General features: G+C 45.7%; 2 protein-coding genes across 7 annotated transcripts in view; one reads left to right on the top strand and one right to left on the bottom strand.

The window, feature by feature from the left end:
- LOC117363129 (E3 ubiquitin-protein ligase TRIM39-like) overlaps positions 1 to 15423 on the bottom strand; it is a 40109-nt gene that overhangs the window by 23845 nt on the left and 841 nt on the right. For all 6 annotated transcript variants that reach the window (XM_033950447.1, XM_033950451.1, XM_033950452.1 and 3 more), the window contains exons 2-5: positions 12299 to 12394; positions 7011 to 7241; positions 5823 to 5845; positions 2773 to 2882 (exon numbers count right to left, since the gene is read on the bottom strand). In XM_033950447.1, coding sequence (XP_033806338.1) covers positions 2773 to 2882; positions 5823 to 5845; positions 7011 to 7241; positions 12299 to 12394 — 460 coding nt within the window. The remainder of the gene's footprint in view (positions 1 to 2772; positions 2883 to 5822; positions 5846 to 7010; positions 7242 to 12298; positions 12395 to 15423) is intronic.
- ART1 (ADP-ribosyltransferase 1) overlaps positions 14497 to 15423 on the top strand; it is a 57768-nt gene continuing 56841 nt past the window's right edge. Inside the window, exon 1 of the mRNA XM_033950458.1 lies at positions 14497 to 14654. The gene's annotated coding sequence lies outside the window, so the exon portion shown is untranslated. The remainder of the gene's footprint in view (positions 14655 to 15423) is intronic.

Raw genomic sequence — 15423 nt, 5'->3', positions numbered from 1 at the left:
TATATTAAAGTATAAAAAGAAACAATATTCTGTACAATTGTCAATTTATAAATCAGCGTCTTCTCCCCACTCTCTTCCCCATTTCCCTTCAGCATCCTCAGCCCACTCTCTCTCCACTTTCCTTCAGCGCACGCACATAAAAACAAGCAAGTAATTTTATATCATTTTCATTCTATTCATTCATAGAAATTAAAGTCTAGATAATGCCAGTCACATAACAAAACATGATTTTACAAAAATAATTCCCTGCAGTCAAGCCTGCAAGGATTATTAGATGTCTTTCAGCAGTTCCCCTCCCTCCCTCCCCCTTACCTTTGTGGCCAAGTCAAAATGATCTACCAACAATAAAATTTTAAAAACACAAAGCACGCTGTACGCAGAGAAAATGTTAATTATCATTTATATTCCGCGGGTTTTCAAAGAGGTCAAGGCAGATGACTTTATGCAATGTCACCTCAGTAACAACTATACAAAAATAGACAAATATTCCCCCTCCCTTTTTACTAAACTGCGATAGCGGTTTTTAGCGTAGGGAGCTGCGCTGAATGCCCCACGCTGCTCTCGACGCTCATAGGCTCCCTGCGCTAAAAAACTCTATTGCGGTTTAGTAAAAGGGGGCCATAGTGCAAAATATAGACAGCAGATATAAATTTTCAAAACGGACACATTTTGATCACTAAGTTGAAAATAAAATCATTTTTCCTACTTTTTTGTCTGGTGATTTCATGAGTCTCTGGTCCTTCTTCTGATCCTTCTTCTTTCTCTCTCCCCCTGGCTCCCCTCTTTATTTCTGCCTTTCTTTCTCTCTCCTCCTGGCCCCCCTCTTTCTTTCTGCCTTTCTTTCTCTCCCCCTTGACCCCCCTCTTTATTTCTGCCTTTCTTTCTCTCCCCTTGGTCCCCCTCTTTCTTTCTGCCTTTCTTTCTCTCTCCCCCTGGCCCTCCTCTTTCTTTCTGCCTTTCTTTCTCTCCCCCTTGACCCCCTCTTTATTTCTGCCTTTCTTTCTCTCCCCTTGGTCCCCCTCTTTATTTCTGCCTTTCTTTCTCTCCCCTTGGTCCCCCTCTTTCTTTCTGCCTTTCTTTCTCTCTCCCCCTGGCCCCCCTCTTTATTTTTTCCTTTCTTTCTCTCTCCCCCTAGCCTGCACAAAGCCATCGTGCCGATTTCTCCACTTCCACGATTCTTTCCCTACCCTCACCCCCAAGCCAGCAGCCGATTTCTCCCTGCTCCTTCCCCGATGTCCTGATGTTCTGAACTTCATCGGGCAGCAGCAGCATTCACAATTCACTGATGTTGCCCGCTTCAGGCCTTCCTCTCTGTCGGGTCCTGTCTTCATGAAAACTGGAAGTAGGCAGGACCCGGCAGAGAACAAGGCCTGAAGCCGGCAACAGCAGCGAATTGTAAACGCTGCTGCTGCCCGAAGAAGGTAATGGAGCACCGAGGCAGTCCGCTTCTCCCCCCTCCCAGCCGAACCCCCGCTGACCCTCCTATCTCCCCCCCCCCCCGTGAACCTTTCCGACCTTCCCAGCGAGAGCAGCAAACCTCCTTCGCGGCTTTCTCCTCCCTCTGCCGCGTTACTGATGACGTCATCAGTGATGCGGCAGAGGGAGGATAAAGCCGACGCTACTGGAGGGAGGTTTGCTGCTTTCGCTGGGAGGGTCAGAAAGGTTCACTTGGGGGGGGAGAGAGATAGGATGGTCAGCGGGGTTTCGGCTGGGAGGGGGGAGAAGCGGTCTGCCTTGGTGCTCCAAGGCCTGGCGCCATTACCTTTTTCGATAATGGCGCCGATGCTGCTTTCGCTGGGAGGGTAGGAGCGCGATAGGGACCGGGCCAGCTGTGCACCCCCCCCTAAGGCGGCACCCGGGATGGACCTCCCCCTCGCCCCCCTTGGTACGCTACTGCCCTGGGGAAACAGCCTGCAACAAGATCGCGCGATGCCAGAGATCTTTGCCTGCTTCGGCTGTTTCCTCCGCCGCGGTCCCGCCCCTCCTCTGACATCAGAGGAGGGGCAGGACCGTGGCGGAGGAAACAGTCGAAGCAGGCAAAGATCTCTGGCATCGCGATCTTGCTGCAGGCTGTTTCCAGACGCGACACCCGGCGCAGGGGGGGGGTAACTGGACCGGACCGGGAGCACCCCCTCAGGGCTTGGTACCCGGGGCGGACCGCCCCCCCCGCCCCCCCCTTGGTACGCCACTGGGGGTAGGGAACTCCGGTCCTCGGGAGCCGTATTCCAGTCGGGTTTTCAGGATTTCCTCAATGAATGTGCATTGAAAGCAGGGCATGCAAATAGAGCTCATGCATATTCATTGGGGGAATCCTGAAAACCGGACTGGAATACGGCTCTCGAGGACTGGAGTTCCTTACCCCTGATCTAAAGGGTAAGAAGACGCACTGGGTCGATGGAAAATGCCTCCTTCACAGTCAGAAGAAGTGGACAGAGAATTTAATTGAAGACATTCCAAAAAGAGCTGTGGAAGGGGAAGGATTACTACATTTGGAAACCAGATGTTGACTGGGGTATTCCCTAAGGCAAAGGTAATGCCCTAAAACAAATACCCTATCACACTGCTGCCTGTGATAAAAAAAACCCTAACACGATTTGTTAAAAGGGGTGGGGCGGGGTGTGTGTGAAGAATTATTTAAAATGATACGTGTTTAAACCCTTTTGAAATGATAAATTAGACGGAATAGCTCTTAGTTCAACAGGCAAGGAGATCCAGGCTGAAATGATTCAATACAAGAAGAGAAACCGAATTAAAAAGAGAACAACACCTCACCTCCAAATTTAGCTATCACTTCCTTCAGCTGCTGAGGGTAGCTCAAGCTGAAACCGATTTTAAGATCAATAGAAACAGCCTCTGGTCCTGGCAACTTCATTTTATGATACCTGTGGGAAGAAAGTCACTGGGATTATTCCAGAATGGGATGAATCATCACGGCCATTTCACGGCGGGATGTTTCAGCCCTCTCTGCGATGAACCATGAGGAATCATGCCCCAGTGCCCCCCACCGGTGCCTCTCCGACCTCCGTTGGTGCCTCGCGTCGACTCATCCCACCAATGCCTCTTCTCCTCTCTAACCCCCACCCCTGCTGGTGCCTTTCCTCCTCTCTTCCCCCTTCCTCCCCCCCCCCCCGCATACCTCTTAAAAAGTTCACTGGTGCATCTTCCTCCCCCTGCTTGGCTGGTTTTGGCTCCCTTCTGACATCATTTCCTACTTCCTGATTGTGGGACCAGATACATGGGGGATGTGTAGAGGGGAGAGGCACTGTGAGGGGCACTCCTAGGCTAGGGTATCCCATTACCATAGGGATACCCCACAAGAGGTCAGGTGCTGCCATCGACAATTCATCGTGGCCGATTCAGCAATGAAACGGCCTTGCTGAATTGGCCACGATGAATTGTCCTACAGCCTTACAGAACAGAGATGGGACAGGGACAGGGACAGGGAATGAAATATACCAAGAGCCCTTTGTTTTCCATGATTACGTGACTGAAGCAAAGTCTGAAAATCTAGTTATTATAAAAGAATTTGTCAGTCCTCAGAGAATCACTGGAAACCAGTTATGTTATCTGGTCTCTACCCCACCCCAGACCTGAGGCCATTTTGAGAATTAAGTTTGAGGGCTGTGAGTGGAATCCTTAAAATTAGTCGCTCTGAAGAAGCCGTCTCTCTGTAGCAGTGAAACAGGTCCCGCCGGGGAGTGCTTTAAATCTGGAGTGCTATGTTTATGAGGGGACAATTGGAATTAAGATAAGTGTATTCTTTATGAAGTATTTTGTAAAATTTGTAAGCAAGAGAAAAAATATTGAAAATCAGCCTAAATATACTGTATCTTGTGTGTACGATGTTGTTTAAAGGTTTGATGGTAGAGAGATTTTTGTAGGATTGAAGAGATACTTGAATGTGTAAATCACATGCATGTGTTGGTTGATGAGGTCCTTTTCCTCTCATTAAGTTGGTGATTCTACTGTTTAGTGAAATCTCAGTGAATGTGCTTAAAATTTATATTGGTGAAGTCTATGTCCTAATTGTTGGATTGGAAGCTTCTGCTTGCCCTGGGATCAGTAGCATGGAATGTTGCTACTCTTTTGGTTTCTGCCAGGTACTTGGGACCTGGGTTGGCCACTGTGGAAGCAGGATAATGGGCTAGATGGACCATTGGTCTGACCCAGTACAGCTATTCTTATGCTCTTATGTGAGCCAAGTCTAGGACAATCGAGCCATTGTGACCTCACTGATGAGGTTGGCTCTTAGGCATTGGTGGAATGAGGCATTATGACATCACAAGCTCAGCTCTGGAATGTTGCTACTCTTTGGGTTTCTGCCAGGTACTTGGGACCTGGGTTGGCCACTGTTGGAAATGAAGACCAGCTGCGAAAGTCTCCATCAATGACCTCACGACAACCCAATTAGCTGTATAGTGTATATATTTATTAGTAATCAATAATAATCTGTTTTTCAAAGGATAAGTCTCAGCCAATTGAGTTAACATAAAATATACAGAATGTCAGCCTTCTGAATACCTAGTGAGTTGGCCTTTTATACATTCTTAACAACTTGAGACCACGTTAGTACATGTTACGTTCTTAATTTTTATTGGCTATTCATAATTGTCATTTCTCTTATCAGTTCATTGATTGATTAACATTTATACTTTTCTGAGTCATATTGAATGTGATATTCTGTTTACCAAAAGGCTTGTCTAATTTCCCGACATATGTCCTTTTGATATCAAGAATCATCAATTTCTGAGCAAGGGCCTATGTTATTTCACTTTTACTTCTTTACACAGTTTGTCAATTTTATATCCTTGTGGTTGATCTTATTTCTGGTAAATCAACTTAACCTAGGTTATACAGATGTGCTAATTTCCTTCTGATGTCGGTAATTTTCCTTTCTCACAAAAAAAACTTCTGTTGTGAAAGATGAGTTTTGCATGAAACTTGCTAATTTTTTAGCAGAGAGAGAAATTATGTGAGAGCTGGCAGTTTCTTCAGGGTGTTTTCAGGCCTGTAATATGCACTGCCATATTTCCGTTAATCTGGGGATCACAGGGGTATGTTTTCACCTGTACACCTGTACAGGTCTTCTCTTCACCTGTACATGTCTTTTGTCCTTCACCTGCTTCTCCTTCCTCAGAAACAGGAGACTGGGCTTGATGGGCCTTCAGTCTGTCCCAGTACGGCAGCTCTTATGTTCTTATGTAGAATAATGGCATGCACATACATATGTGTGCATGTACATACATAAAAGCCAAAACTCCACCTAAGCACTAGAGGGAGAGCGTGGGTGGAGGTCAGATGTGCCTAACTCAGAGAATACTGTAAGTTATGCACATACCTTCAGGATTTTAGCATTTTGAGTAGGTGTCACATAGGCCTCCTCCAGGCACCTAATTATAGATACAGTGTTATGGAATTAACCAACAACCTCTCCTATACTAGGATTGAGAGGATAACACTGACAGGGTAGATGTGGAAAGGAGACCACAGGATGGATTTTGGAGAGGGTTGAAGGGAGGATACAAGGAAGAACAAATAGGAGGTGAACGGAGGAAAAATCAGGGATGTTGGTGGAGAAAAGTTCTTCCAGTTTGAGGAGAAAAAAGGCAGGGACAAGAGAGGGATGGTCTGTGATCCTTCTCTTCCACTTCATTCCTCAGTGCTTCCTCGACACCTTAATTCTACCTCCCTCTCTCATTCTCAATCCCACGTCTCTTTCTCCCTCACCTGTGGCCATATGGAAATACAGGCACTATGTCCCTTCATCCCACTCAAAAACAAGGAACATCCAGCACTTGCAAAATATCAGAAAACTAACATACCTGATGAAGGCGTCCCTCACATCCTAGAGGAGAAGGAGACAGAGAATATTTCTAGTTAGATTTCACAGTTTCTGAGAACACATTAGACACTTTAGGATATTCCATTCCCAGCCCTGTGTCTGGAGAAAAGAATTATCCCTCCTGCTTCCTAAGACAGGGAGAAGTTTGCTAAGGAACCGCTAGGAATGTAGAGGTCAGGCTGCCAAATAAGGAAGTCGACAGCCTGATCCCTAGCAGAGTTTCAGGGAAAGGTTCCAGAGTTGCCTGATTTAGCACAGGGGATTGAGGGAGGCGGGAGGTCTGGTAGGGGCAGATATTTGAGAAACGCTCATTTCAGACTCCTTCCTGATATTCTCTCAGTAATAAATGCTAGTTTGCCACTTCCGTGACTGCTGCTAGGGTTGCCAGATGTCTGGATTTTTGAGGACATGTCTGGGGGTCCAGATGGCTTTTCAAAATCCGGGGAGATATGATTGAAGTCTACAAAATCCTGAGTGGAGCAGAACGGGTACAAGTGGATCGAATTTTCATTCCGTCAAAACTTACAAAGACTAGGGGACACTCGATGAAGCTACAGGGAAATACTTTTAAAACCAATAGCAGGAAACATTTTTTCACTCAGAGAATAGTTAAGCTCTGAAACGCGTTGCCAGAGGATGTGGTAAGAGCAGATAGCGTAGCTGGTTTTAAGAACGGTTTGGACAAGTTCCTGGAGGAAAAGTCCATAGTGTGTTATTGAGAAAGACACGGGGGAAGCCACTGCTTGCCCTGGATCGGTAGCATGGAATGTAGCTACTCCTTGGGTTTTGGCCAGGTACTAGGGACCTGGATTGGCCACCCTGAGAACGGGCTACTGGGCTTGATGGACCATTGGTCTGACCCAGTGAGGCTATTCTTATGTTCTTATATTCATATGGATAAGCAGACTAGATAGATCATATGGTCTTTATCTGTCTTCATGTTTCTCGGTTTCTATAAATATCATCGTTAATCAGCTAGGTGGCCGCTCTGCCCAAACTCCGCCTCTGTCTTGCCCTTAACCTTCCTGGTTAGGGGCTGGTCATTAAAAGGCAATACTGAGCAGCACTTTCCAGTTAAAATCTGTTGAATAATGACCCTTAGCCCTGACAAGTGATTTAAACAGTCGTGAGCCTCTCCTAACCATTTAAATCACTTTATTAATCTCACCTTCACTGACTTGGCAACCAGCTGCTGACCCTTCTCCTCTATCTCGGAGATCAGCTGCATGAGGGAGGAGCTTTGCTCTTCTACTTGGGTCACATTTTCCCTGATTCTCTCCAGAATTTTCTTCTCTTCCTCCTCCAGTCTCGAGAGAAGGACCTGCTTCTTCTTATTCAGAGTCTGGTGTAACTCCTCAAACACAGACTCCACTGTCTGTCTTTGGATTTGTGTCTCACTCTGAATTAAACAAGGACAGATAAGTCTCAGTAACGCTAGAGTGGTTTTGTTGCAAAGAGCTCCGGATTCAGAATCTGCAATGAACAAGAAATCTCTTCTGTTGCAAATTAGAGAGTGACATGGTAAACGTTAATGTTTTCGCTTGGTATTAGCCCAGCAACGGTTGACCATTCCCTGGAAGTGCCACGGTAATACAGGGCACCCTCCCCAAGCCTACCTTTTCATGTCCCCAGTGGTCTAGTGGCTTCTTTGGGAGCAGGAAAGAACCAATCTCTTTTCTGCTTCCCCCCCCCCTGCTTCTAGAGCTGCCCCAAATTTTTGTCCTTATGTCTCTCTCTAAAGCAAGCAGTCAGTGCAAAGGTCCAGAGCCCCCTAGGATAATGTTGAGGCTTGTCACACCCATCCAAATCACCCCTCTCTCTCTTTCTCTCCCAGCATGCAGTTCTTCCTCTGTCTCTCCACTCTGTCTTTCTCCCTCCCCCAACATCAAGCATTGCCCCCTCTCTGTCCCACCTGCCATACATCATCTTCTCTCCGTCTCTCCCTGATTCATGCAGCATTGCCCCTGTATCTCTCTCTCCCTCTGCCATGTGGCAACTTCTTTTGTCTGTCTGTTTTCCCCAGTCATTCCCCAGCTTTTATTTCTCTCTCCCTCTGCTGGTCATGCAGCACCTCCAGTTCTCTCCCTCCATCTGCCATGAATTATGTCCTATTTCTCTTTCTCCTCCAGCCATATTCTCTCTCTCTCTCTCTGCCATGTAGTACCTCTTCTCTGTCTCTCTCCTGCCCCCTTCAGCCATCCAGCATCCTCCTCTCTCTCTCTCTCTCTGCCATGCAGCACCTCTTTCTGTCTCTTTCTCTCTTCCCTTGTTATCCAGAATCCGTTCTCTCTCCCCACCACCACCACCACGCAACATCTCCTCTCTCTGTTTCCGTCTCTCTCCCTTGTCATGCAACACCTCCTCTGTCTCTCCCCACCCCAGCCCTACCATCCAGCTTCATTCTATGTCAACGTCTTTCACCCCCTCCCCATTGTCCCATCTCTTTTTCTTCACCTGCCTCACTGTTAGCTCACTAACTCACTCATTTGTCAGTCTGCTGCTTCCCTAGGCCCGAGATTGTGATGAAGACAACAAACAGAAGCCCCGCAAAGAGCCACTGCTGAATCTGCTAGTCAGCAAGCAAGTAGGAAGCATGGAGGAGAAGGTGGAGGGTGAGTCTTGCATCCAGTTCAAACACCTCTCATAAGTTTTATTAAAACCTGTTACAACGCCTGTTCTTACATTATATTACATTGCATTAGTGACTTATATTCCGCCTGTATCTTGCAGTTCTAACAGTATAAGATAACAGTAACAGATTACAGTATAAGATAACCGGACATTTCCAGGAAGTTACAATTTGGGGGACGCTTACACAGTAGAAGGTTTAATAGAAGAAGCAGAGGGGAGAGGATGGGGAAGAGAGGAGAATTAAGGAATACTAGTAGGGAAGAAGAGTTTAGGGTCGGTTACTTGTTAGGGTCGGTGGGGAGGTTGAGTAGTTTTTTTGAATAGTAGGGTTTTGATTTCTTTTCGGAATGATTTAAAGTTACTTGTAGTTGACAACAAGTTGGAGATATAGGGGTCCAGTTTCGCTGCCTGCGTCACTAGGAGGCCGTCGTACAGGTCCAAGCGGTTTACAATTAAAAATACATAAAAAGAAAGGAACTCCTTGTTAAATAGGACAAATCTAAGTAGAATACGCAGCATGCACTCCCTCATTCATACCTACAAATTACAACAGTTAAGTAAAAATTCTTGTATCAATTCTGTATCACAGTGACCCTTTTGAAAGACCCATTTCCACTAATATATATACAAAGTCTTCATGAAAATAAAATGTTTTCAACGTTTGCTTCCAATCTCAATTCTCATGGAACATGATTCCACAATTGCGGAGCGATGAAATAAAAGGCTTTACTTCTAGTTGACTCTTTGTCAAAGGAAGAACTAAGCTCTTATCTTGTAAAGACCTTAAGGTTCTTGCAGGTGCCTATGGGATTGTCAGATTATACAAATAATTAGGTTGCTGATAAAAGAAAGCCTCATGTGTATGTGTCAAAACCTTAAAAGGTATCTTATAGAAAACTGTCAAAGGAGGAACTCTATCACGTTTCTTCTTATAGCCCAACCCTTTGATTGCAGTATTTTGAATGGTTTGTAATCTTTTCAAATTCTTTTTTAAAGAGTCCTGAATAAACTATAATACAGTAATCTAATTTGGAGATTACCAAAGCATGTATTAAGGTATAAGTTCTTTTCCTGGAAAAGCCCTCTGATTGCCCGTAGTACGCTTAAAGAGTAAAAGCCAGCAGAGTTGAAAACCAACAACTCCAGGGGATTTAAAGGCCTTCACTGTTGTCATTTTCTGCCCCAAAACAGAGATCTCTTTTGTTGGTTGTGGATAATGTCCTTTATCACTATTCAGAGCCAACCTATGCTCACCCTGCCAATGAACTATTGCTTTAAGACCTTCTGTAATCATCGTCAAGTCTAATGAAAGTGGATCGATTTTTCCAATGATAAGAATGTCATTTTTAAACTCTTTTATTGAAAAATTTTATATAAGAAATTATACAAGTATATCATACTGTATAGATGATACAGACATGTCCATAGGTGCAAGGAAACAACAAGCACCTATATAAAATGAATATAGAATAACCATTATATGAAGCCATATGTAAAAGGAACAGCAGAAAGTCCCTACGAAGACCCATAGCATCTGGTAACTGTGATTTGGGTTATTCTTCCCAATATGCATCACTTTGCAGTTGTCCACATTTCATCTGCCACTTGGATGCCCAGTCTTCCAATTTCCCAAGGTCTGCCTGCAATGTTTCACAATCCGCCTGCGTTTTAACAACTTTGAACAGCTGTCTTCCCCTTTTAACAGCAGTGACTCCAGCACAGTCTCCCTCCTCTCAACACCTTATTTTTCCTCTGCAGCTCCCCCTCTCTCCATGCCCAGCAGCATAAGCCCTTTCACTATCTCCTCCATCCTCTGCACAGTCTTCGGCTAACGGAGCCTGGATATCTCTGCCAGCCACATTGTTTCAGCTGAAATTCCGCCCTGCTAGTTTGCCATTCTTGTTGACCAATGAGTTCTTCTAATGATAACACCAGACCTGGGTACCATAGTTCTGCTGAATTTTGGGGAACCAGAAGGTCCAGTATTCAAAACTCTCAGAAGGTTCTCAGACACTAACCCAAAGTTACAGATACCAAATGATTATAGTAACATAGTAAATGACAGCAGGACCTGAACGGTCCATCCAGTCTGCCCATTAGTTATTCTCATTAAAAATACATGATTCAATTAACTTGTCTCTTCTTTGATATTTCTGGGCCATAGACTAAAGTCCACCTGGCATTGTGCTAGATTCCAAATGTTGAAGTTGCCGTCCATCTCACTCCAGCCTATCCAACCATCCCATTGTTTGCAGGATATCTACCATAAAGTCTGGACAGTAACGTCCTCATGTTCCAAGTTAGTGGAGTTCCCATTGATGCCCTCCCCAGCCCATCCTACACCAAATCACAAACCAGCCTTAGTTCTTTAATGTATACCAGTGTCCCGCAGACTTTCTCGAGCTGCGGCACACTAAAGGTAGTGGCCACAGCTCGAGGCACCTGGAAGGCTCATGCGTGTCATCATCACTTTGATGTCCATGCATGCGAGAAGGCCGTTCAGATGGGCCCTTGGACACCAGTGGAGGGTGCAAGCAGGGAAGAGGGCAGGAGAGAAGGAGAGGTGCTGGCACCGACTGGTTGCATACAGGATGTGCTTCTCGCTTTGAGAGGCACATCCTGTTGGCAGTCAGCCAGCACTGGTGCTTCTTCTCCTCCCCAGTGTGCCGTGGCACACCTGACATCTCAGGAAGAATACAGTTTGCGATACACTGATGTATAGCATTTGATTTTTAATTAGAGATCCTCTGTGTTTATCCCACACTTGTTTGAATTCCATCACCGTTTTCTTCTCCACCACCTCCCTCGGGAGGGCATTCCAGGCATCGACCACCTTCTCCGTGAAAAAGAACCCTGCAACCTCAAGTTATCTAATCTAATCCAATTCATAAGGCCCCTTTTACTAAACCGCGCTAGCGTTTTTTAGCGCCAGGAGCCACGCTGAATGCTGCACGCTTCTCCCAAAGCTCATAGAGTTCCTATGAGCATCGGGAGCAGCGCGGGGCATTCAGCGCAGCTCCCGGCGCTAAAAAATGCTAGCGCGGTTTAGTCATATATACCACTAAGCATAATCTTTTGTTAATCGCATTGAACTAAGGTTATGCGGTCTAGAAATTCGTTGTTATGTTATGTAACATTCATTGACGCCATTGCCTAAAAAGCGATGAAACATCGTGGCTTTTAAGGTTTTGCAAAAGATCTGAAGAGATAAACACGATCTCATTTGAGGAGGTCGTCCATTCCATTTCGCAGTTAGTAAGTATGGCGAGGAGTGTGAGATTTTACTAATGGACTTGATTCCTCTCAGTGATGGAAAAGAAAGCTTAGACATATGAGTTGTTCTCGGACCTGAAGATCTCATGGGGTTTAGAGATAAAGACATCAAAGGAACAATTTTTAAGACTCTACAGGCACATTTAAAATGAACTCTCAATTGAAACGGAAGCCAATATAATGTCCTCAACAGAGGTGGCACGTGATCACATTTTTTTCCTTCTAAAAATCAGTTTGGCTGCAGTGTTTTGAATCAATTGCAGCCGTTCCTCGTTTCCTTTGCTTAATCCCACATAAATGGAATTAGCCTCCACGTCACAGGAGTTAATTTAAGACTGAAACTGTATCCTGCATCAGGACAGACCCATTCCTGGGCGAGTAGACTTGTACAGATCCGGTATCTGCCTGTTCTGAGCTAATAAGGAACCAACCAATAGTTTCCATTCTGTGAGTAACAAGGAAGACTGAATTCTCTTATTCAGGTACTTCGGGGGATTGATATACTGAGAGGAATGAAAACCCTGCAGAAACTGGCTCAAAAAGGAGACCCACCTTCAGCTCTTCAGCTTTCTTCTCTTCAGCAGATTTGAACTTCAGAAGATCTTCCAAATCCTTTCTCAGAGGATTCAGGCATCTTTTAAGGTTTTCCTGTGAATATTAAATATCTTTGATTAGAATGTGATGGATTTTCATAGCCACAATTTCGGACTTAATGTTAGATATAGTTTCTACTTTAGGTAATTTCTTTGAGGTGATTAAATTCTGAGGGGTCAATGATCAAGGCAAGTAAATCACATTCAAGTGGCCATCACCAGCGCTTAAATGAGCTCTCCTCTCTGGGCAGTGGAAGGGCAATCTAGGGGTAGAGCTGGGTTGGAGCAAGAAGATATACAGATACTGGCAATATTCAATACTGTGACCCATATCTAACCAAGCAAGTTCGGCTGTGCTAACTTGGTCCGGTTAGGTAAATAGGTATGGCACTGAATAAAGGCCATAACCACATGGTTTATGGCAATGGTTCCCAACCCTGTCCTGGAGGAGGGTTTCATGCATATTCATTAGGGCTGTCCTGCAAACCTGATTGGCTGGTGGTCCTCCAGGACAGGGTTTGTAACCGATGGTTTATGGTGTTTGGTTTATTTGACTTCCCGACAATCATAACGGAGCAGTTTGCATTAAATGATATTAAAATAGAAGGAAAGGAACACTAAATCATAGAATAGAGGAGAATAAGGAAAGGTTGTGGAATGTTGATAGTCTGGTCCTCACATGCCCAAGAGCCAACTAAATGCCATCCGCTTTCTCCAACAAAGAAGTCTAAACTTCATAAGTGACTGCTCTATACACAGAGCCAAGTGAAGAGACTGTCAAAGGAAGGGGGCAGTGCAGAAAAAAAGCATTGCAAATAGAGCTGTAAAAGGGGAAGTATACTCGTAGGTGATTTGAACATGCCAGATGTTGACTGGGGTTTCTAGAAGTAGGGAGATCCTGGATTCTCTACAAGGAGAACTGTTCCAGCCGTTGGTAATGGAACCAACGTGGGATGAGGCATTCTGCGGATGGAGACCTTGCTCATCACTCTAATAATGTCATCACTCCCAACAAAATCACCTGGGAGGAGTCTTCATCGTCGGACGCTGGAGACCAGCTGAGCCGAGTGTGGCAAGCATGAGCCACAAACAAGGCCGCTGCTGCAACCTTAATTCCTGGAGCTGAGGCTTCAAACTGCCTCTTAAGGATCATTCTTGTAATGGCGTCCTGAAGTTAGGCAGCAATAGGGCTTCCTACCGCCGTCTAACTAACCAATCAAGACGCACGTTTTCAAAACAAATCAATGCTGGGAATAATGCTTACATTGAAGGCGCCGTTTGTGCACCTAAGGACGCCTGAGGCCTGCGTGGGCGTGGTTTACGCCGGAAGTGGACTTAAGCATTCTTAGGTGCACAACAGGCGCCTTTAAAGTGGGCCTATGTTTAAGGCGCCTGTTTTAAAAACAGCTGCAAGTCTATTAACGGCGCCGATGCGTTATTGTCATGCAATCAGCGGCTGTTTATAGGCGGCCACCAATTCTGGCGCCGTTTATAGCAGAGGTTCCCAACCCTGTCCTGGAGGACCACCAGCCAGTCGGGTTTTTGGGATAACCCTAATAAATATGCATGACAGAGATTTGCATATAATGGAGGTGACAAGCATGCAAATCCGCACCATGCATATTCATTAGGGCTATCCTGAAAATCTGATTGGCTAGTGGTCCTCCAGGACAAGATTGGGAATCACTGGTTTATAGAATCCGGGTCCATATGTAGCTCTCCATATAGCAATAACTAGGGTTACAATCGGGACCCCCTAGACCCGCCCCCAGGCCTGGCCAGCGCCACCCATCCCCGCCCCGTTTTGCGCCGATCCCGCCCCAGTCCCGCCTCCAATCCCGCCCCCGCTGCCTGCTCTTGTAGGGCAGGATATCCACACATTGTGACAGTTCTGACCCATTAGTCAGCCCTGACACACAGGGGAGTGAAGAAACTGTGCTCCCAGGCCACAGAAAAACAGGGTTAGTAAAAGACAGTATAAACCACCTAGAGCTGTCTATCCCCCATTTCAGCCAAGGCAGCATCCTTTCAGCAGGAAAATCTCCTCAATGACCACCGGAGGAGCCAGAGAGAGCTGAAGTCAGCTGCCACCTCAGCTAGGCTTGGGTGTGGTTCCAACAGATTTAAGCCTAGCTTACAGAAGCTGGCTAGGGCAGTTCAGGAGCAGTGGCTGAGAAAACCTCTCCAGCCAAGGCAGCAGACCCCAAGGACTGGTAGGATCATGAAGATTCCCAGACACCGGAGCCTGGACTTTCCTGAATCCGAGCCAGTTCCTAACCCGGCAGAGGCCATGGAGATTAACCTGTGCACTGTGGGCAAGTAGCCATTTTTGGCATGTTTTTGTGTTTTTTTTTTAAATCCCAAAAGCCCTGCAGTGTCTTGGAGATGGTGAGGAGTGCATAAGGTTATAGGGGATGTGTATGCTGTGACATCCGTGAGGGATATTTTTTGAGGGACTCTTTCTCTGATATCATTTAAAGAAAAAGTGATTAAGCTACATAGCAGCCTTAACCCCCCACAATCAGCTCTGAGGAGCTGAACACCTGCTAAAACTGATAATAGGCGGGCTTGGAGAACCTGGACTGTTCCTGTTGTTGAGAGCTATTTGCTGAGCCAACAATTAAATGCAAGGCCCTGGTGAAGGGGACTTTATTTGGGACTACAGAAGTCTGGGTCCTTTTTGGCCAGTCCAAAGCAAGGCTTGTGTTTGTATTTTTTCTTTTCCTTTTGTGCTTTAGTTTTGCTTTTCTGATAGTTTTTGTTCCTGGGCCTGTTTGGGCTATGAAAGTAGCCCAGAATGCATTGAACTTTTTAAGAGTTGCCTAAATCCTGGATGCCAGAGTTTGTGAGTTTTTTTTGTTATCTCTTTTGGGCCTACCTGATAAACTTACCTTGGAAAGCTCTCCTGTTTGAGAATTGTTTTCTTTTACTGTTTTGAACTTTGAGCTGAAACTAACTTGGGCAGTTTTAACCTGCTCACCCTGAAGGGCCATTCTCCCTTTGGAGTGGCGTGCAGAAATCGGCCTAGTCACCCTTGCCCGCCCTTGCGCTATCCAGCGGAAGCCGGGAAGGTGACAATGTGCG

Source organism: Geotrypetes seraphini, chromosome 6, assembly GCF_902459505.1.
Source record: "Geotrypetes seraphini chromosome 6, aGeoSer1.1, whole genome shotgun sequence".
NCBI classification, from domain to species: Eukaryota; Metazoa; Chordata; class Amphibia; order Gymnophiona; family Dermophiidae; genus Geotrypetes; species Geotrypetes seraphini.
This window is presented reverse-complemented; position numbering and strand designations above follow the sequence as displayed.